Source organism: Rattus norvegicus, chromosome 1 (assembly GCF_021556685.1).
Source record: "Rattus norvegicus strain SHRSP/BbbUtx chromosome 1, alternate assembly SHRSP_T2T, whole genome shotgun sequence".
NCBI lineage: Eukaryota > Metazoa > Chordata > Mammalia > Rodentia > Muridae > Rattus > Rattus norvegicus.
The window spans coordinates 94,007,238-94,032,502 of record NC_141534.1 but is presented as its reverse complement, the minus strand read 5'-3'; the positions used below and the strand labels follow the sequence as shown (position 1 = coordinate 94,032,502).

At 50.2% G+C, this 25,265-nt stretch overlaps 1 protein-coding gene and 1 pseudogene across 3 annotated transcripts; both read right to left on the bottom strand.

The window, feature by feature from the left end:
• Window positions 1–1,305: 1,305 nt before the first annotated feature.
• Window positions 1,306–24,122, bottom strand: Prx (periaxin). Of its 3 annotated transcripts, none has more exons than XM_087593609.1 (7): window positions 23,917–24,122; window positions 16,884–16,927; window positions 16,701–16,799; window positions 16,448–16,573; window positions 12,835–12,991; window positions 5,856–6,052; window positions 1,306–5,278 (listed from the first exon to the last, which is right to left on the bottom strand). In XM_087593609.1, the coding sequence occupies exons 1-7, from the start codon at window positions 23,957–23,959 to the stop codon at window positions 1,508–1,510; spliced, it is 4,437 nt and encodes a 1,478-aa protein (XP_087449735.1). In that variant the 5' UTR covers window positions 23,960–24,122; the 3' UTR covers window positions 1,306–1,507.
• LOC148007293 (dolichyl-diphosphooligosaccharide--protein glycosyltransferase subunit TMEM258 pseudogene) lies at window positions 7,217–7,636 on the bottom strand (annotated as a pseudogene).
• Window positions 24,123–25,265: the final 1,143 nt, after the last annotated feature.

The window sequence follows — 25,265 nt, the reverse complement described above, 5'->3', positions numbered from 1 at the left end:
ACTTGGAGCCCCAGGAGCTGAGGCTCAGCGGCATTGGCTGCTCTGGAGCCTGGGCCTGGTCCTAAAAGGCAGCCAAGTATTTGAAGTTGAGGCTCTGAAACCTTGATTCCAAAGAAAGAACCAGGAGGAGCCTCTTGGGGTGGAGCCCTAAGTGCACAGGGCAGTTGAACCAGAAAGACAGGAAAGGGAGCATGAAACCTGGCCTGGTGGCCTTAGTGGCATGAATCTGTAATACTAGCTAGTCTCAGAAGGCTGAGGCAGGAGGATTGAAAGCAACCGTACAAAGTGAGATCAAAGCCAGCTCTGGGAACTTAGTGAAACTTGCCATTAAAGCTTATGGAGTCGGGTGTAGTTCGGTTGGTACTTGTCTTGCCTGGCTGGGATCATAAGCTGAGATCCCAGCACTATGTAAACCACGCATGTGGGCACATTCCTCCAATCCCGTTCTTGGGAGCTAGAGGCAGGCGTGAGGATAAAACACTGAGGTCATCCATGGCTACAGAGTTTGAAATCTGTCTGGGTTATATGAGACTGTTTCAAAAAAAGAAAAAGAAAAACAAACGAGCCAAGGGGACAGGGGAGATGGGTCAGTAATTAGGAGTACTGGCTGCTCTTCCAGAGGACCTGGGTGCATCCTTGCACCCACATGGTGGCTCACAAGCATCTGGAATTTCAGGCTTCCGCAGGCACGAGGCATACATACATACATACAATGCACAGACCAAACACCCATACCCATAAAATAATAAATTAAAAAATGTTTTTAGTGTAGTTCTGGGGTAGGACCCAGCATACATGAAAGCCCTGAAGCACAATTCCCAGAAGTAAAATGAAGTGTTGCTTATGGAAAGGGAAGACGGACAAGAGCTCACCTGCAGAGGACAACTGACTCTCCACAGAGGGTCCCTGCTGTCCCCTGCTGTACTCTGCTGGGCTCTCTCTAAAGGTCCTTCCCAAAGGCTTCTGGGAACTATGAAGGGCGTGGCAGATACTTGCCAGCACTGAGAGGCTGAGGCTGCTAAATTTTTTTAAATTTATTTTATTTATTATGTATACAGCTTTCTGTCTGCAGGCTAGAAGTGAGCACCAGATGCCATCACAGATGGTTGTGAGCCACCATGTGGTTGCTGGGAATTGAACTCAGGACCTCTGGAAGAGCAGTCAGTGCTCTTAACCTCTGGGCCGTCTCTCCAGCTTCCAAGGCTGCAAGATTTTAAGTTCAAGCTGAGAAAACAATGCATAAACCCTATGGGGGATCACGAAGAGACCTTGTGTCCCGCACACACAGGGACCAGGACACAGGGCAACTTTTGAATTATTTTATTCACAGAGCTTGGCATGATATACAGGCACGTCAGCCAATGAGGTGGCACAGACCGCTCCTGCCTGAGTCAGCTGCCCACCTTCAAGCCCTCTGAGGATTAGTGCTAGTAATGTCACACATAAAATGGGGAGCAGGGATGGGGATGGGAAGACAAGAGGGGGAATCCACAGCTGTCCCAGGGCTTCAGATGGCAGCAGCCTGGGTCCCCTCAATCCTGGCGGAGCCTGGAGCTGCTGTTTCTGAAAATCCCACACTGGGCAGTCGGACCCTGAATCCACCTTCTTCCCGGTCCTTACTCCCACTCCGGGCCTTGGGGCTTAAGGACACCCTAGGAAAGCGGAACTTGGGGGACTTCTCCCCAACTGGGGACTTGGAGGCCGCATCACCCTCCTGTCCCTTAGAGCCTTTAGAAGGGGAAGCCAAGCCTACACGAGGCAAGCGGACCCTGACCCGACCACGGCGACCGGAAGCCCCTTCCCCACTGCCTTCTTCCTCCTCCTCAGGACTGGGAGAGCCTTCTCCAGAGGCCGACTCACTTTGGCTGAAGCCCACTCGGGGTAGCCTGAGCTTTGGACTTTTAACCTTTTCTCCAGTTTCTATTCCTTCCTTGGCCCTTGCCAGACCAAACAGGGGCAGCCGCACCTTGAGTTTGTGCCCGCCATCCCCATCGCCCTCAACCACCTGGTACTCAGCGTGGCTACTCACTGGTGATGTGAGTTCTACGTCAGGCAATGAGATGTGGAAGGTGTGCTGGGCCTCGGGGCTCTGGGCCTCAGCACCCTCTCCTTTGCCTCCTGCCCCCAGTGTGGGCAACTTCAGCTTTAACCCGCCCTCACTCTTGGCTGTTTCACCAGCCTGGGCTTCATGGCCCAACCCCACATCCAGCTCTAACTGGGGCACTGTCACTGTGGGCATCTTGAAGATGCCCTCACCCACTAACAGATCACCCCCTGCCACCTGGGTTCCCGGCAACTCCAGCATCACCTGTGGCACCTGGATCCTAGAGCCTACTGTGCCCTCTGCAGATGGGGCTGCGATCTCAGGGCCTGCCTCCCCAAAGCTGGCCAGTTCCACCTGGGGCAAAGAGATACCTAATGAGGACACCCTCTGCGCCCCCTCCTGGCCCTCTGCAACCACCTGCCTAGTGGTGGACACCTGGAGGCCTGATGGCTTCACTCCACTGGTGACCTTCTCTGTCTCCTGAGCTCCTGGTGTGACCAGTTCCACCTCAGGGATCTTAAGCTGCCCAGCTATGGCTTCCAGCTTTTCTCCTGGGCTGACACGCCCATCCTGAATTTCTGCTTCTTTTCCTCGGGACAGCCCAAAAGATGGCATCTTCAGCTTGGGCATCTTCACCTTCCCGTCCCAGCCCCAACCCTTCCCCTCCAGCTCAGCCTCCCCTGCCACCAGTACGTCGGCTTCAGAGTCCCGGCCTTTCGCCCCAAACTTGGGCAGAGCAAATCTGGACCCTTTAGGCTTGCTCTCAGCCCCTGCTACCTCCACCTTGCCTGAGGGCAGTTGAGCATCCAGGCTGAGCTGTGGGATGGACAGATCGAGGGCAGGCAGCAACCCCGCTTCCCCAGCTCCCTTCGCGTCCGCGTCAGTCCCTGCTCGAGCTCTGGGAAGCGAGATGGCAAACTTGGATACCTTCAGCTTGGTGGCTCGCCCAGGCCCCTCCGCCTCTGCCTTGACAGCTTTGGGCCCTGAAAGTCCAAATTTGGGCAGAGAGAACTTGGAAGTGGGTTTGACTTTCATCTCCACCATCTCTAGCTGCTCTTTCTCGACTTCAACCGTGGGCAGCTGAGGAGTGACAATCTCCACAGAGGGCACGCGGAAGCCCGCCTCTCCAGTCCCTACTGCCACCCTGGGGCCCTCTGGCTTCTCCACTTTGCCAGAGACAGCTTCTTGGACTTGTCCCTCCAGGCCCAGGGCCCCAGGCAAGTCAAGCTCCACAGAAGGGAGAGAGAGGGAAGGGACACCAACACGGGCCACCTCAGTGCCCACCTCTGGCTGCAGACAGGGAAGTATCAGGAGTTTGTCTGGAACCTCAATACCTGCCTCCCCAGGCTTGGTCACTTTCCCCAACTTGGGCACAGTCATCTTGGGCAACTTGAAGCTAAATTCGGTCTTTTCTGCCTGCTCCGCCCCTGCAGATTTCCTCTGTGCCTCAGGAACCTTGGGCAACTTCATCTCTGGCACTTTGGGAAGATGCACGTCTGGGACCTGTGGCACTTTGGGCAGCTGTAGTTCTGGAAGGGGGACATCAGGCACGGCCATCTCAGGCACTTTGGGGAGTTTTATTTCTGGAAGTTTAATGTCAGGCACTTTGGGCAGCTGAACTTCCGGGAGGCGAATGTCGGGCATGGTCATCTCAGGCACCTTCGGGAGCTTCAGCTCTGACACTTTGGGTAGCTGAACTTCTGGGAGGCGAACATCAGGTACGGCCATGTCCGGTATCTTAGGGAGCTTCACCTCAGACATTTTGGGCAGTTGCAGCTCTGGGAGGCGAACATCAGGCACGGCCATGTCCGGTATCTTCGGGAGCTTCACCTCGGACACTTTGGGTAGCTGAACTTCCGGGATTCGTACATCAGGCACGGCCATCTCAGGCACCTTCGGGAGCTTCATGTCTGGGAGCTTCATCTCGGGAACTTTCGGGAGCTGTATATCTGGAAGGTGTACATCAGGCACGGCCATCTCAGGCACCTTCGGGAGCTTCATGTCTGGGAGCTTCATCTCGGGAACTTTCGGGAGCTGTATATCTGGAAGGTGTACATCAGGCATGGCCATCTCCGGGATCTTCGGAAGCTTCATTTCTGGGACTTTCATCTCGGGGACTTTGGGCAGCTTCACTTCCGGAAGGTGAACATCGGGTACAGCCATCTCAGGGATCTTTGGAAGTTTCATGTCTGACATTTTGGGCAGCTGTACCTCGGGGAGTTGCACATCTGGAATGGCTGCCTCTGGCGCTTTCGGGAGTTTGATCTCAGGAACTTTGGGGAGCTTCACTTCAGGCCCTTTGGGTGCCTTGACCTCAGGCCCAGCTACGCTGATGCCGAAAGAGGGCATCTTGAGGGTGGGTAGCTTCAGCTTGCTCTCAGCAGCAGCTTCAGGGCCAGAGGGCCGGGATTCCAGGAGAGAAAGCCCAAAGGTGGGCATTCGAAGTCTGGGACCCTTTGCTTTGGCCTCAGGGCTGCCCTTGACTACCTTGGCTTCAGTAGCTTCCTTCCCTCGAACCCCAAAACGGGGGAAACTGAGACGGGGCATCTTGAGAGCCACTTCAGGTACCTCTCCCTGGGCCTCCACCTCTGCACCTGGCAAAGCCAGGTCCACCTCCACAGACGGAGCTGCCACATCCAGGGTGGGGACTTTGACCACTGCAGCCCCTTCCTGGGTATCTAGGCACGGAAGTGTGGGCAGAGTGGGTAAAGAGGGCAGGGTGGGGAGTTCCACTTGCGGGACCTGGATTCCTGTGGTTGGGGGCTCCACAGCCGGTGCAGCTGGGGCTCCTAGCCCAAGGGTTGGCAGGTGAAGGGCAAAGCCGCTGGCTGCCTCTGTTGATGGGGTTCCCTTGGGAACTGAGACCTTAGGGACACCCACCTCTGCGCTAGGCAGCCGAGGCCCAACTAGCTCTATCTGAGGGGCTGTGAATCCAGCCCCTGTGGCTACCTCAGCCTCTGACTTGGCCTTCCTAGAGGGAGGAGCAGCAGCAGCCATTCGGGCTACCTGGGCCTCTTCAGCTACTTCTCGGACACGTAGCCGAGGCAGCTGGAGACGTCGTCGGGCAGGGGCAGCTGGGACAGGTCCCTTGACAGCATCGGCTTTAAGGCCCCGACGCAATCGGGAGAACTTGGGAAAAGAGAACTCGACGTCAACAGGGGCCAAATCTGCAGGGGTCCCCAGGGTCCCAATCACCATCTTCTTCTTCTTCACAGGGGACAGACTCTGGATGTTCTGAGGAGAGAGGAGAGAGGCAGGAGGCTGTGGGACAGTGGGAGGCTGGGAGCAGACAAAAAATAACCCACCTAGTATACCAGGCTGAGAGAAGTTTTGGGGTAGAGTATACGCCAAAACACATCCACCTTCCTGCCTGTCACTTCACCCCAGGAAGGCAATGAGAGTCATTCAGAATCTCACAGTGAGTGGACAGGGGTGTGGCAATGGGAACCCAAAAATTCCAGACCCTTATTCTTATTGTAGAGATAAGGAAACTGGGACCCAGAGAGGTAAAACAAAAACAAAACCTTGGGTCACTTAGTAACCAACAGCCAGTTGGGCTAGAATCTGGCCTTCCAGGACTCCAAGAGCCCTAATGAGCCCAGGTTGCATGGTGGGGATGGGTGAGAACCACCTGCTGATTGACAGGAGTGGAGTTTAGGAGCAAAGACTAAAGGGAGAAGAGGGAATTAGTGTTGGGTTAGAGACATGACAGAGGGCCAAAGTGGGCCACGGTGGCAGGGAGTAGGGTTTACGGCGCAGCGACCGCGTCACTAGGGCTGTCCTGGACCGGGACCGGGCTAAGCACGCGTACCAGCTTGGCCACCTTGGCCCGCGGGCCCTTCATCTCGTATCCAGACACCGTCCCGGGCCGCAGTGCCAGGTCCCCGGTGGGCACAGTGCGCTTCAAGCAGAAGGAGACCTTGTAGGGCTCGGCACATTGCAGCAGGCGTAGTGCATCCTCATATTTGAAGTTCTCAAAGAACACACGGGCGCTCAGAAGTTGGTCCCCTGCAAGCGAGGTGGAGGTGAGCCTGGTTGAGTGTCTCCTGACTCCACCCACACTTGGGCCCGCCCACTTCCTAGGAGTCAGCCGGGAGAGGCCCAGGGCCAGATTTTGACCCCGTATATCATATATCATAGGCCTTTAGTTTGAGAGAAGAAATTTCAGGCTCTAAGAGCGAAACTGGTCCCGTTGGCTTTAGCCCCGCCCATTTCCGGAAGGAACCAATCCACTCAGGCCACTTATGGTTGCCTCTCCACTTTCCTATTCCATCCTCATCATTCAAACAGAGGGTTCCTTGGGAGATCAGAATCAAAACAAATAGCATCCATGAGCACCCACAGGGGTTTCATGTAATTCAGTTCACTATACTGCCGAAGATGATCTTAAAGTCGTGTCCACCTCAAGCGCTAAGATTACAGGCGTTTGCCACCACACCCAGCCGTGAGTTATGAAGTTGATAACCTATATGGAAGTACCTTACTTCCTTCCCCATCTTCTTCTTTTTTATTAAAAAGAATTATTTATTTATTTTATGTATATGAGTACACCATAGCTATCTTCAGACACACCAGAAGAGGGCATCAGATCCCATCACAGATGGTTGTGGGATTTGAACTCAGGACCTTTGGAAGAGCAGTCAGTGCTCTTAACCACTGAGCCATCTCTCCAGCCCCTTCCCTGTCTTCTTGAACTCATAAAAATACACTGTTGAAATCGGAGCTGTGGCTCTGCTACAAAGCACACTATCCTAGAACGAAGGATGCCCTGGGTTCAGTCTCCGGTCCTAGACATCCATATGACAGACACAGGGACAGATGATTTGGACCTTGAATTGTCTTTGCCTAGACACACTGGCCTCGGTTTAACAGAGATCCTGCCTTTGCTTCCCATGTGCTGGGATTAAAGAAGTGTGTTGCCACACTTGCTCTCTCCCCTGCTTTTAATGTATGTCTGTGTGTATATATGCTTTAAGTGGATGCTCTCTGAGGCCAGAGTAAGACACCACATACCTTATAGCCAGAATTACTACTGGCTATGAGCTACCTGTCACGGGTTCTGAGCTCAGCACCCTTAACTGTGGAGCCATCTCTCCAGACTCCAGTAATTCTCTGTCTCTGTCTCTGTCTCTGTCTCTCTCTCTCTCCTGTCACACATCTGCCTTTATTGTAAACAGTAGGGGGGACATGTAGCAGTGGTAAAAAATTAATTTACAAAAGAGGAGACTTGGTGAGCTGCCTGGTGGGTACCCTTGGAGACTCACACGTAGATGTCCACCCAGAGCAGGGGGAAGAGGGCTCCAAAGCCCATGAAGAGTGAGGCCACCAAGGAGATGAGGAGCTCTCTGTACATATCTCATGTGTACTTAATAGAGGTGACCTCGTAAAGGAAGAAGCATGTAATGGAGAACATGCCGATGGCCAGAAGTACCACAGTGAGGTGAGGGAAGACACCTGGGTTCACTGGGCTGGTGTACCAACTCATGGCCTCAAGCTCCATGTTGCCTCACACAAGATAAACCACCCATCCACCTGGTAATACTCTTTATTGTGTCTGTTTTAATGTGTATTTTATTCTTGTTTTTGTGAGTGTGTGAGTGTGTGTGTAAGTATGTGTGAGTGTTTGTGTGAGCGTGTATGTGTATTTGTGTTTGTGTGAGTGTGTGTATGTGTGAGTGTGTTTATATGTATGTGGGAGTGTATGTGTATTTGTATGTGTGTATGTGTGTGTATGTGTATCAGTGTGAGAGTATGTGTGTATTCACATGTGTGTATGTGTTTGTATGTATGTATGTATGTATGTATGTATGTATGTGTGTGTGAATGTGTATGTGAGTATGAGTATTTGTGTTTGTGTGTATATGTGGGTATATGTGCGTGTATGTGTGTGTTTGTGTATTTGTGTTTGTGTGTGTGAGAGAGTTTGTATCTGTGTATGCGTTTATGTGTTTGTGTGATTGTGTATGTGTGTGTTTGTATGTGTGTGTATTTGAATGAGTATGTATGTGTGTGAGTGTGTATATATATTTGTATATCTGTATGTGTCAATATGTGTTTGTATGTGTATATATGTGTGAGTGTGTATATTTGTGTATATGTGTATGTATGCTGGCTCCAACAGAAACCAGAGAGAGCTTCAGATTTGCTGGAACTGGAGTTATAAATAGTTGTGAGCTGTCCAACAAGGGTGTCAGAAACATACTTTGGTCCTCTGTTCAGCCAGTGTCTTAACCACTGAGCTATCTCTCCAGCCTTTTTTGTTTGTTTGTTTTTGCTTTCTGAAGCTTGGTTTCCCTGTGTAGCTCAGGCTGATCTTGATCTCTTTCTCACTATGAATCCAAGACTAGCCTCAAACTATCAATCCTCCTGCCTCGGCCTCCTGAGTACTAGGATTATAGTACCCCACTTGGGGAATTTTGGGAAGCTTAGTAAGATGTCAAACACCCACATTTATGCTTCCGTCCTTGAATGTGCCCCTCTACACTTATAAGGGGTCCCCCAATCTCTGCAGGGAATTTTTTGGAGCACTATCCACCCAAATATTAAAACTGTGAATGTGCAAACTCATATAAACATTGTAATATTTGCATAAGACCTATATACATCTGCCCTGCGTTTCCTGTACTTTAAATCATCTCTGGGTAAATTTTTGGAGTTTGATGATTATATTTTAGTGGAGTTGTTGGTTTGTTTGTTTGTTTTTAATGGATGAGCACTTTGCTTACATGCATGTCTGTGCTCCATATGTACTCCTGATGCCTGGAGGCCCTAGGACTGGAGCCACAGACTTAATGTGAACTGCCATGTGGCCACTAGAAATAAGGGAGGCAGAGGCAGGCATAGCTCTGAGTTTGAGGCCAGCTTGATCTTCAGAGTGAGTTCCAGGACAGCCAGGACTACACAGACAAACCCTGTCTCAAAGGAAAAATCATCCTCCTCCTCCTCTTCCTCTTCCTCCTCCCCATCCTCCTCCCCCTCCTCCTCCTCCTCCTTCTTCCCCTCCTCCCCCCTCTGGAAGAGTAACCAGCACTCTGAGCCATCTCTTCAGTCTCAACTTTTTGGCTTTTTTTTTTTTTTAACGTTGCTAGAGATTGAACCCAGGACCTTATGCATACTAAACTAATGTTCTACCATTGAGTCACACCCCAAGGCTCTCACTTGTGAACTTTAGGCAAATGCTCTACCACTGGGCCAGAGCCCTGGTCCTCTTTTCTCTGTTTTTTGACAGGATGTTACTAAGTTGCAGAGGCAGACCTTGAACTTTTCATTCTCCTGCCTTGGACAATTTTAAATAACTGTTTGTTTGTTTGTTTGTTTGTTTGTTTGTTTGTTTGTGACAAAATCTCCCTGTGTGATCCAGGCTAGCCTTAAACTCAAGATTCTCCTGCTCCAGCCTCCCAAGGGCTGCTGGGATGACAGGCCAGCACCACCAACCCCAAATTACATATGATACAATGTAAAGGCTATATAAATAGTTGTTCTTTTGTGTTTTAAGATTTATTCTGGGGTTGGGGATTTAGCTCAGTGGTGGAGCGCTTGCCTAGCAAGCGCAAGGCCCTGGGTTCGGTCCCCAGCTCCGGAAAAAAAAAAAGATTTATTCTTACTTTGTGTGTTTGAATATTTTGCTTCCATGAATGATAGCACAGAGCCCAGAAGAGGGCATATGACACCCCTGTAAGGGACAGTTGTGAGCCACAGTGTGGGTGCTGGGAACTGAACCCTGGTTCTCTGCATGACTAGCAAATGCTCTGAAATGCAGAGCCATATCTCTAACCCTTTAGGGAATAATGAAAGAAGAAAGTCCAGGCATGTTCAGTATGGGCACTTCCCCCCAACACACACACAAATATTTTCAGTCTCTGATTGGCCCAATCCTCAGGTGGAGAATTCAGAGATGTGAAGAGTAGATTGTCTACCCAGGTGCCCTTGCACACCTCCAGCCAGTGTGCAAGAGACAGCTCTGACTTAAGACGTTTAATGGGTCTGCTGGTGCCCGCCTGCCATCCCAAACCTCATGAGGCTGAAGCAGGAGGAATCTAAGGCTTGCCTGGACCACATAGGGAGACTTTGCCTCAAGAAATAAAAACAAGAAAACAAGCTGGGCACCTCCCAGCACTTGGGAGGCAGAGGCAGAGGCAGAGGCAGAGGCAGAGGCAGAGGCAGAGGCAGAGGCAGATGGCTGTATCAAGTGAGTTCAAGGCTCTGATCTACAAAGCAGGTTGAGGATAACCAGGGCTACACAGAGAAAGGCTGTCTGGGAAAAATGTAACCAAACCAACCAAACAAACAAGAAACAACTAAGGCAGCTTTTTGCCAAGTTTCTATCATGTAGCACTGTGAAGCCCGGAAATTGTTCTTCTTTCTTTTCCATTTCTGTTTCTCTTGGATATGGCTCAGAGCTTGGGCATGCTTTCTCTGACACAGTGTTTTGTGTTTTCTTATTCTTACTCTGAGACTCCCCATCCCCCATGCCTGTAGCCAAGGGACTACTTAGTAACCCCCAATGCTTTCTTGGACCCTAACTTAAACTTGGACCCTGGCTTTCTCTCTTCTGCTCCCCCAACTCACCAATTGCTAAAACATACAGATTGCCAGTGTTGGCGTTTTTCTCCCCGTTGGTAATAAAATTGCCCTTGAGCTTTTAAAACAAAACAAAATAAAACAAACAAAAAACACGCACAGCTTGTCTTTCTCCAAACAGGTATCAGCAGGCCATTCAATCCTCAGGTGAAACCTCCTCGGGGATTCCCCACAACCCACAAATTGGGGATGAAACCTAGCCTATCACTGAGATACAGCCCCACCTCAAAGTGATGCCTAGAAGCATCCCTGAGGCCTCCCTCTCTGGTACCCCATACCTAGTCCTGAATATCGGGGATTCAAATCCTTCCACCAAACCCATTATTAGGCCTGCCTGCCCATCACCTGTCAGAGGCTAACTGATCTTGCCCCCAATGGTGCCCCTTACATTTCACTCCACTGTAAACAAAGCGTCTCAACAACATGCATTTCTGCTTCTCTTCTGCTTATGTCCCAGAACGAAAGTCATAGCCCTTATGAGCCCTTCAAAATTGACCTTTCCCCTACCTTCTCACTAGTCTCACCCCACTATTCTGTAAGCTTCTTAAGTGTGGGGACCTTTCTGTGTTCCGTTCATCATTGTAGCCAAAGCAATAAGATGCTTAGTAAATAATTGTTATGGGCTCTTACTCTTTGCTCTCTTCTCTTCCCTGCTTCTTCCCCTTTGTCCCTTCTCTCCCTACCGCCCCCCCTTTCCTCCACATGCTCATGGCCAGCCTTTACTTCTCCCCTCTTCTATTCTTCTTCTCTCATTAACCTCTCCACGTGGAAAAAAAATAATTGTTATGGAGCAGGGATGTACTTCATTGGTAGAGTGCTTGCCTAGAGCTCACCAATGAGAAGCTGAGAGCCCAGTTTATAGAGCATTAGCCTAGCAAGTCCAAAAAGCCCTGGATTCCATCCCCAGTGTGACACAAATGAACATAAACATTTTAAAAATAATTAATTAAAAAAGAATAATCGCTACAGGCAATGCATAAGCTGAAACAGCTTCATCCATATTTCTTAAAAACATCTTTCATGGGGTTGGGGATTTAGCTCAGTGGTAGAGCGCTTGCCTAGCAAGCGCAAGGCCCTGGGTTCGGTCCCCAGCTCCGAAAAATAAAAATCTTTCATTTAATTAAGCTCCTCTCTCCATCTCAAGTTAACTCCACCCCTTTTTCCTCTCCCAATAACACATTAATTATCACTTACATAGTGCTTACTATGTGACACTTATCTGTGTGCTGTTTTCAAAACCTGACTCATTTGAGCTACATAATAACCTCGTGAGGTCAGTGCTAATTATTCCCATTTAAAGATGAAAATATGGAGACACAGAAATATCACGAGGGTTCTCAGAGTCCAACACAGACAATGAACCGGCCCTAAATAATCATAGTGCCAGCTGGGCATGGTCACTCAGGCCTGTCATTCCAGCTACCCCGGAGGCTGAGGCAGAAGGATCAAAAGTTCAAGGTCAAGGGCTGGCAAGATGGCTCAGCAGTTAAAAAAACCGCTCTCTGCTCTTCCGAAGGGTCTATCGCCCACTTGGCGGCGCACAGGGCATTCCGAGCCCTCTTCTGGCCTCCAGGGGTACAACAGATACATGATACACCGACATAGTAGGTGGTAAAACATCCATAAAAATAAAATAATAAAATAACTATTTTTTTAAGTCTAAAACCAGCCAGGATTACACAGGAAGTTCAAGGCCAACTTCAGCAACTTAGGAAGACTCAAAATTTTAAGAAATTTGAAAGACGGATATAGGCGTACATTTGGTAGATGGAGTGAATTCTTCCTCGACAGTACAGAGAGTTCAGCGTGGGCCTGGGCTCCTTCCCGAGCCCCCAAAACAAATGAATGAGATATAATTCGGTGGTAGAGCGAGGACCTGGCATCTTGAGGAGCTAGACTCAGAAGAATAAGGAAAGCCTCACCACAACCCCTTAACCCCGCCTCCGAGCAAATAAGCACAACTTCAGTTTCACCCTGCCAGAACTCTAGGCAGATACCTAACCACACCCCAGCAGGTCAACCCTGACCCACCAGGCCTTCAGACTCCGCCCCACCCCCGCCACGCCCGGTACCCAAAGCAGATTCCTAACTCCGCCTCCGCAGACCAGTTCGCCCCGCCCTCCCCAAGCCCCGCCCCCAGCACAGGGCCAAGGCAGATTCTTAACTCCGCCCCCATAGACCGGCTCCGCCTACATCCAGGTCACGCCTACCTTCCTGCAAACTGAGGCTCTTGGCGGCCGGTGAGTCCTCTCGCAGCTCGCGGACAAAGATTCCTTCTTTGCCGCCGCCTGCTACATTGAAGCCGCTGACCCCGGTCTGCGCCTCTGTCTCCACGATAATCTCCACCAACTCCGCTCGTCTCAGCTCCTGCGAGGGGCAGGAAGGGGTGGCCATGGAACTCCAGGACGGCAACTCGCCCAGAGCTCGCCATGGCGTTCCTTCCCTAGGTCCCGCGTTGTGGTTAAACCGCTCTCCCTTCCCGCTTGCTCTCCGGGAGGGTCAGGGTCCGGAAAAGCAACGGGCAGGGCGGGACTGGAAGAAGAGGGGGATGAGTGGGCGGGGCAAGATCATGGGGCGGGACTGGGAGAGCCAAATAGGCGATTTTGAGAAACTTAATAGTTTTCCTGTCTTTCTTCCATTTCTTTCCTTTTATTTTTGAAACAGGGACTCCTGTAGCCCAGAATACCCATGAATACATCGTATTCACAGAGCTCCACCTTCGAGTACTGGGATTAAAGGCATAAGACAAATGCCAATTCCAATGTCCATATTCTAAAGACCATGTGGGGCTTTAATAACTACACAACAAGCCTAGGGATTTAACTCAGTTAAGTCCTAGCACGCATGAGGTTCTGAGTTCCGTTCCCAACAAAAAAATTAAACAAACCAAAACATAGAAAATATTCAACTTGATAGTAGTTATTCCTACAGAACAGAGGCATGGGGGCTGGGGATTTAGCTCAGTGGTAGAGTGCTTACCTAGGAAGCACAAGGCCCTGGGTTCGGTCCCCAGCTCCGAAAAAAAAAAAAAAAAAAAAAAAAAAAGAACCAGAACAGAGGCATGCTTCTAATAAAGGGAGACACCCTTAAGCCATGCAGGATGGAAGAATGGGGTCTTGCCCCCTGTGGGCTTGAATATGTGTGAGAATGCTGTTGTGAACTCTCTAACTCCAAGACATGTATAACTCCCTCAGGAAAGGGAATCCAATGAAGGGGGGGGGGGGGATGCGTGGGTAATGAATGGTGACCCAGGCAGAAGTGGCATCTGTGGTATTTACTGGCCCTGGCTCTGAAACACGCTAGAGGGCTCACATCTGCTTCCCAGAAGGGGAAGCGAGAGGTCTGATTCTGTCTAGGAAACCACAAGATTTTGTAAGCATCTTGCACTTCTGGGCCTATTGCTGTACTGCAGAGTTGGACGGTGTGAAAGGAATGTCTGATTGCAAACAGAGACCTGAACAAGCATAGATGAAAGAGAGTGAGTGCAAGGTATTTCGACCAGCCGACCAGCTGGGAGGAGCTTGCAGAGGGATTATCAGGTCTAGACTAGATGGCCTGCTGCAGTGGCCCTGAAGGGACTAGAGCAGGGGAATATGGGAATGCCTTCTTGGAACAGTACGGTCCTTCCATTCCCTTCTGGGCAGCATCTCCATGTGTCTCCCCCATGTTCTTTGGGAAGCACAGTCAAGAAGTACAGCCAAGAAAGTTAAAGTAACTTACTTAATGCCTCAAAGCACGTTAAACAGCCAAGCCTTGTCTTAGGCATCCCACCCCCACCCCAGGACTCTATAGGCCGTGAGTGACCCCCTTCCCTGTCACCCTCAGCCTTAGTGAGGCTCCTCTGTAAGTAGAGCCTGGTACTCAGTAGACGAGTTTAAAACTGCTAACATCGAGTCCAAAAGCAATGGCAATGACTGAAGGTGTTCTCTTGGTACCAGGCTGTGCAGATGTCCAAAAAGTGAACCGTGGAAGTTCCCAGAGATGCGGACCCTTGCCCTTTCTCACCAGTGGGGAAGCTGGGGCTCCAAGAAGTTAGGTCACCTGCCTGGGGCTGCACCTAAAGCGGTGGTAAAGGACTGGATTTGCCCTTGTGGTCCCCAAGTCCTTCACAGTGACTTCACACGTTCTCAGCTCTTCTCTGTAGTGGGTTTGATTCAGGGTCTTGCTCTGTGTTTCAGGTTGTCCTCTAACTCATAGTAGTCCCCCTGCCTCAGCTTCTTTTTTTTTTTTTTTTTTTTTTTGGTTCTTTTTTTTCCGGAGCTGGGGACCGAACCCAGGGCCTTGCGCTTCCTAGGTAAGCGCTCTACCACTGAGCTAAATCCCCAACCCCCCTGCCTCAGCTTCTTGAGTACAAGTTCTAGGATCATAAGCACGTATCCATGTCTGGTTATACTAATCTCTTCTGATAAAATATTTCTGTTGGGGGTTGGGGATTTAGCTCAGTGGTAGAGCGCTTGCCTAGCAAGCTCAAGGCCCTGGGTTCGGTCCCCAGCTCCGAAAAAAAGAAAAAAGAAAAAAGAAAAATATTTCTGTTGATTTTTTTGTTTTTGTTTTTGTTTCCAAGGCTGGGAGGGTCTTGAGGCTCTGGCTGACCTGAAACTCACTATGAGTACCAGACTGAACGTGTTCGAGATCCACCTGCCTCTGCCTCCCAAGAGCTAGGATTAAAAGCCTGTGCTATCACACCCAGGTATTTTTAAATTTATTTTAAAAGGATTTGGGAGCTGGGCAGAGGTACTCAGGAGGCAGAGGCAGGCAGATCTCTGAGTTCTAGGCCAGCCTGGTCAACAGAGCAAGTTCCAGGACCTCCAAGGCTTCAAAGAGAAACCCTGTCATGAAAATAATTAAAAAAAAAAAGATTGGGTGGGGAGGGGGCAACAGAAAAACAAAACAAATGATTTTATGTGCATTGGCGTTTTGCCTACATGTACATCTGTGCACACCACATACATGCTTGGTGTCAGTGGAGGTCAGAGGAATATGTCAGATCTCTGGGGGTTTTCAACCCCCATTGGGTGCTGGAAATCAAAACGAATCCTCTAGACAAGCAGCCAGTGCTCTTAACCACTGAGTCATTTCTCCAGCCCCTGAGACCCCCCCCCTTTTTTTTTTAAAGTTTTATTTAGGGCTGGAGAGATAGTTCAGTGGTTAAGAGCACTGAGTATTCTTCCAAAGGTCTTGAGTTCAATTCCCAGCAACCACATGGTGGCTCACAACCATCTGTAATGGGATCTGATGCCCTCTTCTGCTGTGTCTGAAGACAGCTACAGTGAATTCATATAAATAAATAAACCTTAAAACAAAAAGTTTTGTTTACATTCATTTCTTTATGCATGTGTATATGTGTGGAGATCAAAGGAATCAATTTTAGAAACCGGGTCTTTTCCTCTACACCATGTAGCTTCCAGAAGATTGAACTCAGATCATCAGACTTGGCAGTAGGCACCTTACCCACTGAGCCCATCTGACTGGCCCCTCTGCCCTCTGCTGGGTTTCATCACCATCAGTTCTGAGGATTGAATCCAAGGTCTTGTGCATGTTAGGGTACTCTACCCGTGAATGACACTTTTCTTTTTTTTTTTTTTTTTAATCTTTTGAAACAGGGCCTAACTAAGTTGCCCAAGTTGACCTGGAACTTGAAAGCTAAAATGATAGGCATACATAACCACACCTATCTGTAGGCCCCATGTTGTGCTGAACATTTGACATATGTTAATTTCCCCCTCACATTTACTATTTCCGGCTTCCAGGTGGAGATCCAAGGGCCCTGAGAAGCTGGGACAGGGGCATGCCTTCTTGACACCCTAACCTGTGGACACCCACCTCAGCGCTGCGGCTCCTGGCCTCCATAGCTCTGCAGAGAGTCACCTGGGGCTCAGGCTCCTGTTTCCTCTCCTCCTTCTGCTGTAGGACCAGCTTCAGCTCCTCATGGAGCAGCTGCCGCTGAGCCTGGGAGGGCGAGGGGGGTACAAGATGGAGGCTTGAGGTGAGGAGGGATTGTGGGGTAGAGATGGGGCTTGCCAGAGAAGTCAAGAGCAGGGACAGCATCAGGTGGATGGAGAGTAGGTTCTCTCACCGCTTCCTGGGTGATGGTCTTTTCTCCTGACAGGAGCCCCACTCGGGGTGATGTACAGCTGTAAGCCGGAATTTCACTCTTCCTTTGAGGTCTTGCTGCCTGCCAAGGAGAGACAAAGGGTGTGGGACACCAGACAGGCCCAGGGAAGACAGAGAGGGGTATGTGGAACCAGCCAGCTCTCACCTGAGGGTCAGTTCCAGCTACTTGGGCCTCCTGGGTCTGGGGCTCTAGGAAGAACACACAGTAGTATTACCTCATATTCCCTGGTAGCTTCCTAAGAATCTGACACTTCCTTGTGCTTGAGTGCCATATGGTCATTTCCAGGCCGGCCTGGAGTACGTAGGGAGACCCTGTCTCAAAGCCTGAATGCAGAGCTGGGAACACCAGGCCTGGTAGTACACACTTGTAATCCCATTCTGTCTGGTTTATTCTGTGCTGGCTAGTCAAGCCCAGGCCTCTGTGCATGCGAGGCTACCATGTTACCAGCTGAGTTACACTCCCAGTCCTAGATTTGAGTTTGAGACAGGGTCTTAGAACATGTTAGCTTCAAATCCTCTATGTAGCTGCACATGACTTTGAACAAACCCCCTTCCCTCCCACTTCAGCCTCCCAAAATACTGGGGTTACAGGTGTATGCTTTTAGTTCACCAGACAGCCTACTACTTTTTTTTTTCTTTTTTTTTTTTTTTCCGGAGCTGGGGACCGAACCCAGGGCCCTACCACTGAGCTAAATCCCCAACCCCGACAGCCTACTTCTGAAAATAAGCCCTCTCAGAGAGGCCAAGGAAATCTGTACCTGTGTGGTACACACAACCCAAGAAGAAGGCGCAGAGAAGGAAGCCTCCAGCCAGGCCCTCCGGGGGACGTGGAGGAGGAGACTTTCTCTGAGCTTGGCCCCCACCTGGCATGCCAGCCCGCCAACCCCTGCCACACAGGAAAAGGTCAGGCATATGCGGCACATTCCCTCACACAATAGCCCATCTGCTGTGCCAGTCACATTCTGCCCCTGCCCACCCGTCCGCCCACCCACCGACATACAATGGACCTTCATAGCTCACCACTGGGGCAAAGGGGCTCCATTGGGAGAGTGCTGGCCCAGCATGCGCAAAGGTCCTGGGTTCCCTTTCCCAGCATTAGCTAAACCAGGCCTGGTGGTGCACAACTATAACCCCAGCACTTGGCAGGTGGAGGCAGGAGGATCAAACGTTTCAAGGCCATCCTTAGCTCCCGAGGGCAACTACATGAAATGGGTCTATCACTTAGGCCACAATTGGCCAAACTAGACAAACCTCTTGACACATACACACATGCTGTAATCACACACATACACACCCCACCACCGGCCCCCAGTGTCTGAGGGCTCCTGTCACCAACTCCTAGGAATCTTAGATTCTATGTCAGAGCCCAGCCTCTCTTGTGAATCCTTTCAGCTCCTGCACACAAGCTGAAGACCTCTCCTAAGATGGCTTCCCTGTGAACCAGGCCCTGAAACTCACCCTACGGATGCTAGTTGTCACAGAGGCAGAGAGCAAGGCTCGGTGAGACGTTTTCTGTCCAGGGTCACATAGCCAGGAGGAGGCAGAGTACAGACCTGTGCCTTGGACCTCTGTTCTGTACCTAACTTGCAATGGCAAAACCTAATTTGCAGAGCCACTGGGAGAGAGTTGAGGTGGACAAGAGGAGTCAACTCCAGAGGGACCTTGTCAGGGCCAGGTCTGGCCATGGGACCCTATCTTCCTGACAAGTAAAGGAAAGTTAAAGACAGAGTGTCGTAAACTGGGTGTGGTCAGAGACTCCTGTAACCAAACAGGATTATGAGTTACAATGTGGCCTGAGCTACATGAGACCCTGCCTCAAAAAATACTAAATAAATACAGGAAGGCAGGAAGAATTATGGTTTATGTCCAGCCTGGGCTACATAACATGTTCGGGGTTCAACCTGGCCTATAGCATGTGACCATCTCAAAGAAAAAAATTACAAAAACAACGAAAGGGGCGGGGGCCTGGAGAGATGGCTCAGTGGTTAAGAGCACTGGTTCCCCTTCCAAAGGACCCGGGATCGATTCACAACACCCACATGACAGCTCACAACTGTCTGCATTAGGGGATCTGGCTGGCACCTTCCAACATACATGCAGGCAAAACACTAATGCACATAAGATAAAAATGAATGCATCTTTTTAAACAATGGGAGTCAATAAGGTTCTGTGGGACCTTGGCAGAGAAACTTGCCTGAATATAATGACAGATACCAAGGAGGATGATGAATGCTGCATTCTTGCTCTGGGACCAGGCAACAAGGCTACACTTAGAACCTGATACAGGGAAGCCTAGGCAGGACATGAGCAGCACAGTGTCCTCTTCTTCATCCCCCCCCCCCCCCCCTTCATCTGTGCCTGGAACAGCTGCCCAGCCTCGGTTATATTTAGGCCTCTGAGCCCTTCCTGAGCCACATGCCCAGCTCCTGGGCAGGGGTGGGGGCAGCTTCCGAAGGAAATGTTCCCTCTGCAGGCACTCTTTGTTCTCAGACCTGCCCGTCCCACTAGGTAAGGAAGTGGGGGACAGGCTTCCGGGGAGTCCCTGGTTTGTGTCACAGGAAGAGGGAATGAGGTTCTCCTGTTGAATTATGGCCAGGCAGAGCCTTCTGGTTGTCGACAGCTCATTTCTGGAGACACTACCCTAGCATATGTCTGAAATTCATCCAAAAATTTTCAAGGACCCCGTTTCTAAAACAAATTTACTATGTGTTAAGGTCGGGAAGTGTAATGTCTTAGGCGGGCGGTGGTGATGAGCACCTTTAATCCCAGCTCCCAGGAGGCAAAGCAGGCTAATTTCTGAGTTTGAGGCCACCTTGGCCTATAGAACCAGGGCTACACAGAGAAACCCTGTCTCAGAAAAACAAAACAAACAACAACAAAACAGAAAGGTAATGTCTTTTAATTAATGGTGGGCATTAAACCCAGGAGCTCATAGTTGCTGGCCAGACACCCTCCCACTGAGCTACCTCTGAACCGTCTACTTTATTTGGTGTTTGGGGGATACAAAGCCTAATGTATCCCAGGCTGGCCTCTGGCTCTCTATGGAACTGAGGGTGACCTTGAACCTTTGAGCCTCCTTCATCAACCTCCCTCCCTAGTGCTGGGATCACAGCTCAACCACAGCAGGTAATTATGAGATGCTGGATATCAAGCCCTGGGCCTCTCCCATGCGAGGCAAAGCACTCTACCAACTGGTCTATGTTCTCCAACATATTCCGGCTGGCTTTCTTTCCCCCTTTCCCTTTAAGGCACAGTCACACTAAGTTGCCTAGGCTGGCCCCGAAGTTGGCTTAACAGGCTAACACCATCAGGCTCAGATCTATGTGTCTGTTTTAGGTGCCGTTCAAACCCTTAGTGTGGCTCGGAGGCAGATATCATCTGGGCCTTTCCATGACCCAGCTAAGGGTTCTGCTCTTCTGGCCCCCTCCTCTCAGGAGCTACTGTCCACCTTGTGAAGGTCCACTTAGACCTTCAGCTTCCTTCATCTATGATCTGCTGCCCTCAGCAGTGCCCAGCTCATCCGGGACCCTGGACACCATCTAAGGCCATGCAATGCAGCTGAGAGGAAGAGCCTAGGCAGTGTAGCCTGTGGCCCTTAGGTTGGTCCAGCTCCAGTGCGTCTTAAGTCCGAGTATGCGGATAAAATCCTTGTCTTTGGGGCCTCAGTTTTCTCACCTGGAAGAAGTATCCAATAAAAGTAGCTTCATGGGCATGGTGCCAGCTTGCAATCCCAACACTTGGGAAGCTGAGGTCAGAGGACTGTGAGTTGGAGGCCAGTCTGGAGTCTGTCTTACACACGCAAACACACACACACACACACACACACACACACACACACACACACACACACACACACCAACAGGTACTTTGACTATTCCTCTTTTTTCTTTCTTTCTTTCTTTTTTTTTTTTTTTTCCGGAGCTGGGGACCGAACCCAGGGCCTTACACTTGCTAGGCAAGCGCTATACCGCTGAGCTAAATCCCCAACCCCTTGACTATTCCTCATATGTGGTAAGCACTCAGCTAATATAAACTAATTTCTGGCAACGTCAGAGAGCAGAGAGGGGGCTACACATCTGTTTCTCAGATTCGGCCATCTTTGTACGTTGGAGACAAAGTCTCCTGGTAGTGCAGGCTGGCTACACGCTGCCTGTGTAAATGAGGGTGACCTTGAACTCTTGATCCTCCTGCCTCTCTCCACCTCTGTGTTATGTTGGGGCTACAGGCATGAACCATCATCACACCTGCCTTCTGTACCCAGCCTTTGTACCACCGCAGCCCCTAAGTTGCTTCTGACAGAAAGGGGACATTAAGTTGAGGCACCACTAAATTTTGAGTCCTGTCTCCACCAATGGGATCAATGCTACCTCTCCAGCATCCACGTTCAAAGACCAAGAACCCTTTTCTGGCAATTCACATACTCCACCGGTCATGCAAAGGGGATTCCAGCTGCCCATTTTACAGATGGGAAAGGGAAGAAGGGAAGACAAAGGTATAGCCTGAAGCTGCCCAGGCAGGTATAGTTGGACACACCAGAACTCATGAGACTAAAATCAGAGGCTTTCCAGGAGTCTATAGCCAGCCTGGGTTATATAGAAAGAATCTGAGATTGTGTCTTGAAAAACACTAAAAGAAGGGCTACAGAGAAAGTAGACTGGACAGACAGAGCTTTGCCTAGCATGCATGTGGCCCTGGATTCATCTCCAGCATCACATGTATTCAGCACGCATGTATGTGCCTGTGATTCTGGCACTTGGGAGGTGAAAGCAGGGAGCCCAGAAGTTCAAAGTTATATTTAGCTACATAAATTGGAGCCCAGCCTGGGCCACAAGAGATCAAAGGAGCACCCTTCCCTCAAAATGGAAACACAGGATTTGAACCCAGAGCCTAGCTCTGAAGCCCATGAATTTAATTTGTATTTTAATCTCCCTTCCCAGACCTCCCAGAACCCTAGGTTGTGTTCCTAGGGTTGCTCAGCCCAGTCCACTCCAGAGTGGCCAGATGATTATTTCTTACCAGTGGGCCTCCAGACACCTCCAGAGTTCCTTGGTCTGTCTGTTCAGCCCCAGGCTTGGGCTGGGAGGGAAAAGGAATGGGAAGGAGGGGGGAGAGGGGGGACCCTGGCCATTGGCTGTCCCGCTGTGATGTCACCCAAAGGGTGGGTGGTGGGGAAACAAACATCCCCTTCTCTGCACTACATCCATCTGCAAGGGGGTGGGGTTCTGCAAACACCAAGCTCTCCTTTGCCAGAGCCCAGACCTCCACCCTAGCCCTGGTTCAAGAATCTGTGTGCCACCCCCATTCGGACACTCAGCCCCCCACCCCCATCATCTCTGGGCTCCTGGACCCAGGCCTAGCCCACATAGTCCCTGAGATTCTCAAGACAACCTCTTACACTGTCTCCCTGATAACCCGGATTCAGACTTCAGCTCAGGCAGTCCCGGCTATGGGAACTTCAGCAATCACAGAGAATCACTGGGCCTCAATTTCTTTCTCTTTGAAATAGGAGTAGTAAGAATGCTTACCTCTTGAAGGTTGTAATGGAGTCAATGAGTTTTAAAATCTATGGTGGGCCCAGTGAGATGACTTAGCAGATGAAGGCCCTTGCCATTAAGCACCAGGACCTGAATTCAGTCCCTTCGGCCATGTGTTGGAAAGTGAGAACAAACTCATGAGCGTTGCTCTTTGGCACACACACACACACACACACACACACACACACACACACAGACATGCACACATGCCCACAGGCACACACATGTGCACACACACACAAACACACACACACACACAGAGGCATGCACACATGCCCACAGGCACACACATGTGCACACAAACACACATACACACACACACAGAGGCATGCACGTACACACATGCACATACATGCACACAGGCACACACACACAGAGGCATGCACACACACATGTGCATAAATGCACACAGGCACACACATATACACGCACACACAGGCACACAGGCACATACAGAGGCATGCATGCACACACATGTACATACATGCATACATGCACACAGGCACACACATGTGCACACACAAACATGTACACAGGTGCGCACACACACACACACATGCCTTTACATATCCTATGATACATATGCACACACAGTAAATAAATGCACTTGGGAAAAAAAAGACTAAGGCAGGACCCAGCAGCTAGGATCACTTGTTGTTCTTCCAGAGGACCCAGTTGGCTTCCCATTCCCACCTCGGGTGGCTTACAGTCATCAGTGACTTCAGTTCCATGGAGCCAAATACCTCTGGTCTCACTCAGCAGGCGTCTATCTGCATTCTTGTGTCTCCGTGCAGACACTCTTACACATCATTGAAAATAATAAAAACAAATCTTTGAAAAATAAAAAACAAAGATAAAAACAAGCCGGGCGGTGGGGACATGCACCTTTAATCCTGGCCCTACATGCACCTTTAATCCTGGCCCTCAGGAGGCAGAGTCAGGCAGATTTCCATGAGTTCAAGGCCGGCCTGATCTACGGAGCAAGTTCTACTTAAGATAGTCAAGGTTACTTAAAGAAACCCTGTCTTAGAAACAACAACAACAACAAAAACTAATAAACAAACAGACCAAAACCATTCACAAAAGTACATAAATAAACCACAAAGTAGGGTTTCTCTGTGTAGCCCTGGTTATCTTGGGACCTCCTTGGCTATATACTGAATCTGAGGCCAGACTCATGGGCTAATGTCTTAAAAACACAGACAGCAACAACCAAAATGAGAGGACTGGATAGGCCTCTCCTGAGGGCGAAGGAGGCTTTGAACCTTTGCATGGTAGAACTCCTGTTTATTGTTCAACAAAATCACTGTTGCTGACACTCACTGTATTCCAAGTTCCGAGGCGTTTCGCCTCTGCCTTCAGGAGGGCCTGTTATGTTCGGTTCATAACTACCCGAGAAAGAGGAGGTAAAGCTGACCTCCAACCTCACTTCAGCCAGATCCCAAAGATGCCTTGCTCCCCTCTGGCCTTCCGATTCAGGGATAAGGAAACTGGAAGAGGGACGGTAACTTTCACAAGATCACACAGCAAGCAACTGTACCACACACTTCAAGCCAGTCCTGCCCAGCTCTCCAACCAATATCTCAAGGCCTTATTCCCACTCCACTGACCCCCTGGCCCAGCCCCCAGCCTGCCCTGACTCACCAGACCCTGGGGAGCGGCAGAGGAAACACAGATACCCCCACATGCCTCTGTCGCCCACAAGGCCGCTGCCTCAGATGCTCTCAGCTCTCTGAGCTGAGGCCTAGAGAGCTGGGGCCAGGCTGAGGCTGGGGGATTACCCCCAAAGCTACAGTCAGCAGCTTCTGCTCCATTGTCCATCCAGGACCAAGGGTTGCACACTGGCCCCTCACACTGGCTTGGGTGGTGTCTCTGTGGACCCTCCTGTCACCCCATATTGAGGGATCTGGATCTTTGCTGAGGGGATGGGGTCAGGAATGGGGTGGCAGGATCCTAGCATGCTGGGGCCACCCCCTTCCTCTGTGAAATGCCCCCTGCCCACTCTGAGCCACCAGGGAAGGCTGGAATGTGCTGAGCTCTGGGAAATGCCTTCCAGCTCTGGCAGGCACTGAGCAATAGGGTGTGGCCAGAACATAGCCAGCAGCATCCTGGAAATGTGGGGGGTGGCTGCTGCCAAGCGCAAGACCCTCACCTAACTATTCTGCTGTATCATGTAGTCATAGAAACGCTGTGCATTTACTCATTTGTGGGTTTATTCATCCAAGAAACGATTACAGTGGCAGAGACTTGTGAGCCCAGCATTTAGAAGGCGAAGGCAAGTAGACCTGGAGTTCGAGGTCATCTTCAGCTATATTCTGAGTTTAAGGTCAGCCTACATGAAACCTTGACTCAAAAACCTCAACAACAAGTGCAACAGCACACCAAAATTGAAGAAATTAAGACATGATCTCCCTTCCAGTGCTCAAAAACTGGAGCTCCCCTCCCACTGGGATAGGGCATCACGGTGTAGCCCTAGCTGTCCTGGAACTTAATATTTAAACCAGTACGGCCTCAAATTCAGACACTCATCCATCTGCCTTTGGTTCTAGTGCTGGAAATAAAGGTATTGGCCACCAGGCGAGCTTTATCCTCTCCCTCAAGGTTTTTTGTTTGGTTATTTTTGTTTGTTTTTCAAGGCAGGTTTTAAGCCTGGGAACAGTGGCACAGGCCTTTAATCCTAGCACTCAGGAGGCAGAGGCAGGCAGATCTCTGTGAGTTCGAGGCCAGCCTGCTCTACCGAGATTTTAGGGTGTCGGGGGTGGGGGATGTGAGGTGAGGAATTCAAGACAAGGTTTCTGTGTAGTCCTGGCTATCCTTGAACTCACTCTGTAGACCAGGCTGGCCTCAGACTCAGAGACCTAACTGCCTCTGCCTCCCAAGTGGTGGGATTAAATCTGTGCTAAACCTCCCAGCCCCCACAAGTTTTTTTTTTGTTTATTTGTTTGCTTTCATTTTGTTTTTAAACTTTTATTTATGGTCTGGAGAGACGGTTC

Coding starts and splice junctions, on each gene's coding strand:
- Prx (XM_087593609.1), bottom strand. CDS start 23,959: ATGTGGGGGTATCTGTGTTTCCTCTGCCGCTCCCCAGGGTCTG. Junction 16,928..23,916: donor CTGCCGCTCCCCAGGGTCTG/GTGAGTCAGGGC, acceptor TGTTCTTCCTAG/AGCCCCAGACCCAGGAGGCC. Junction 6,053..12,834: donor GAGCCTCAGTTTGCAGGAAG/GTAGGCGTGACC, acceptor CCTCGCTTGCAG/GGGACCAACTTCTGAGCGCC.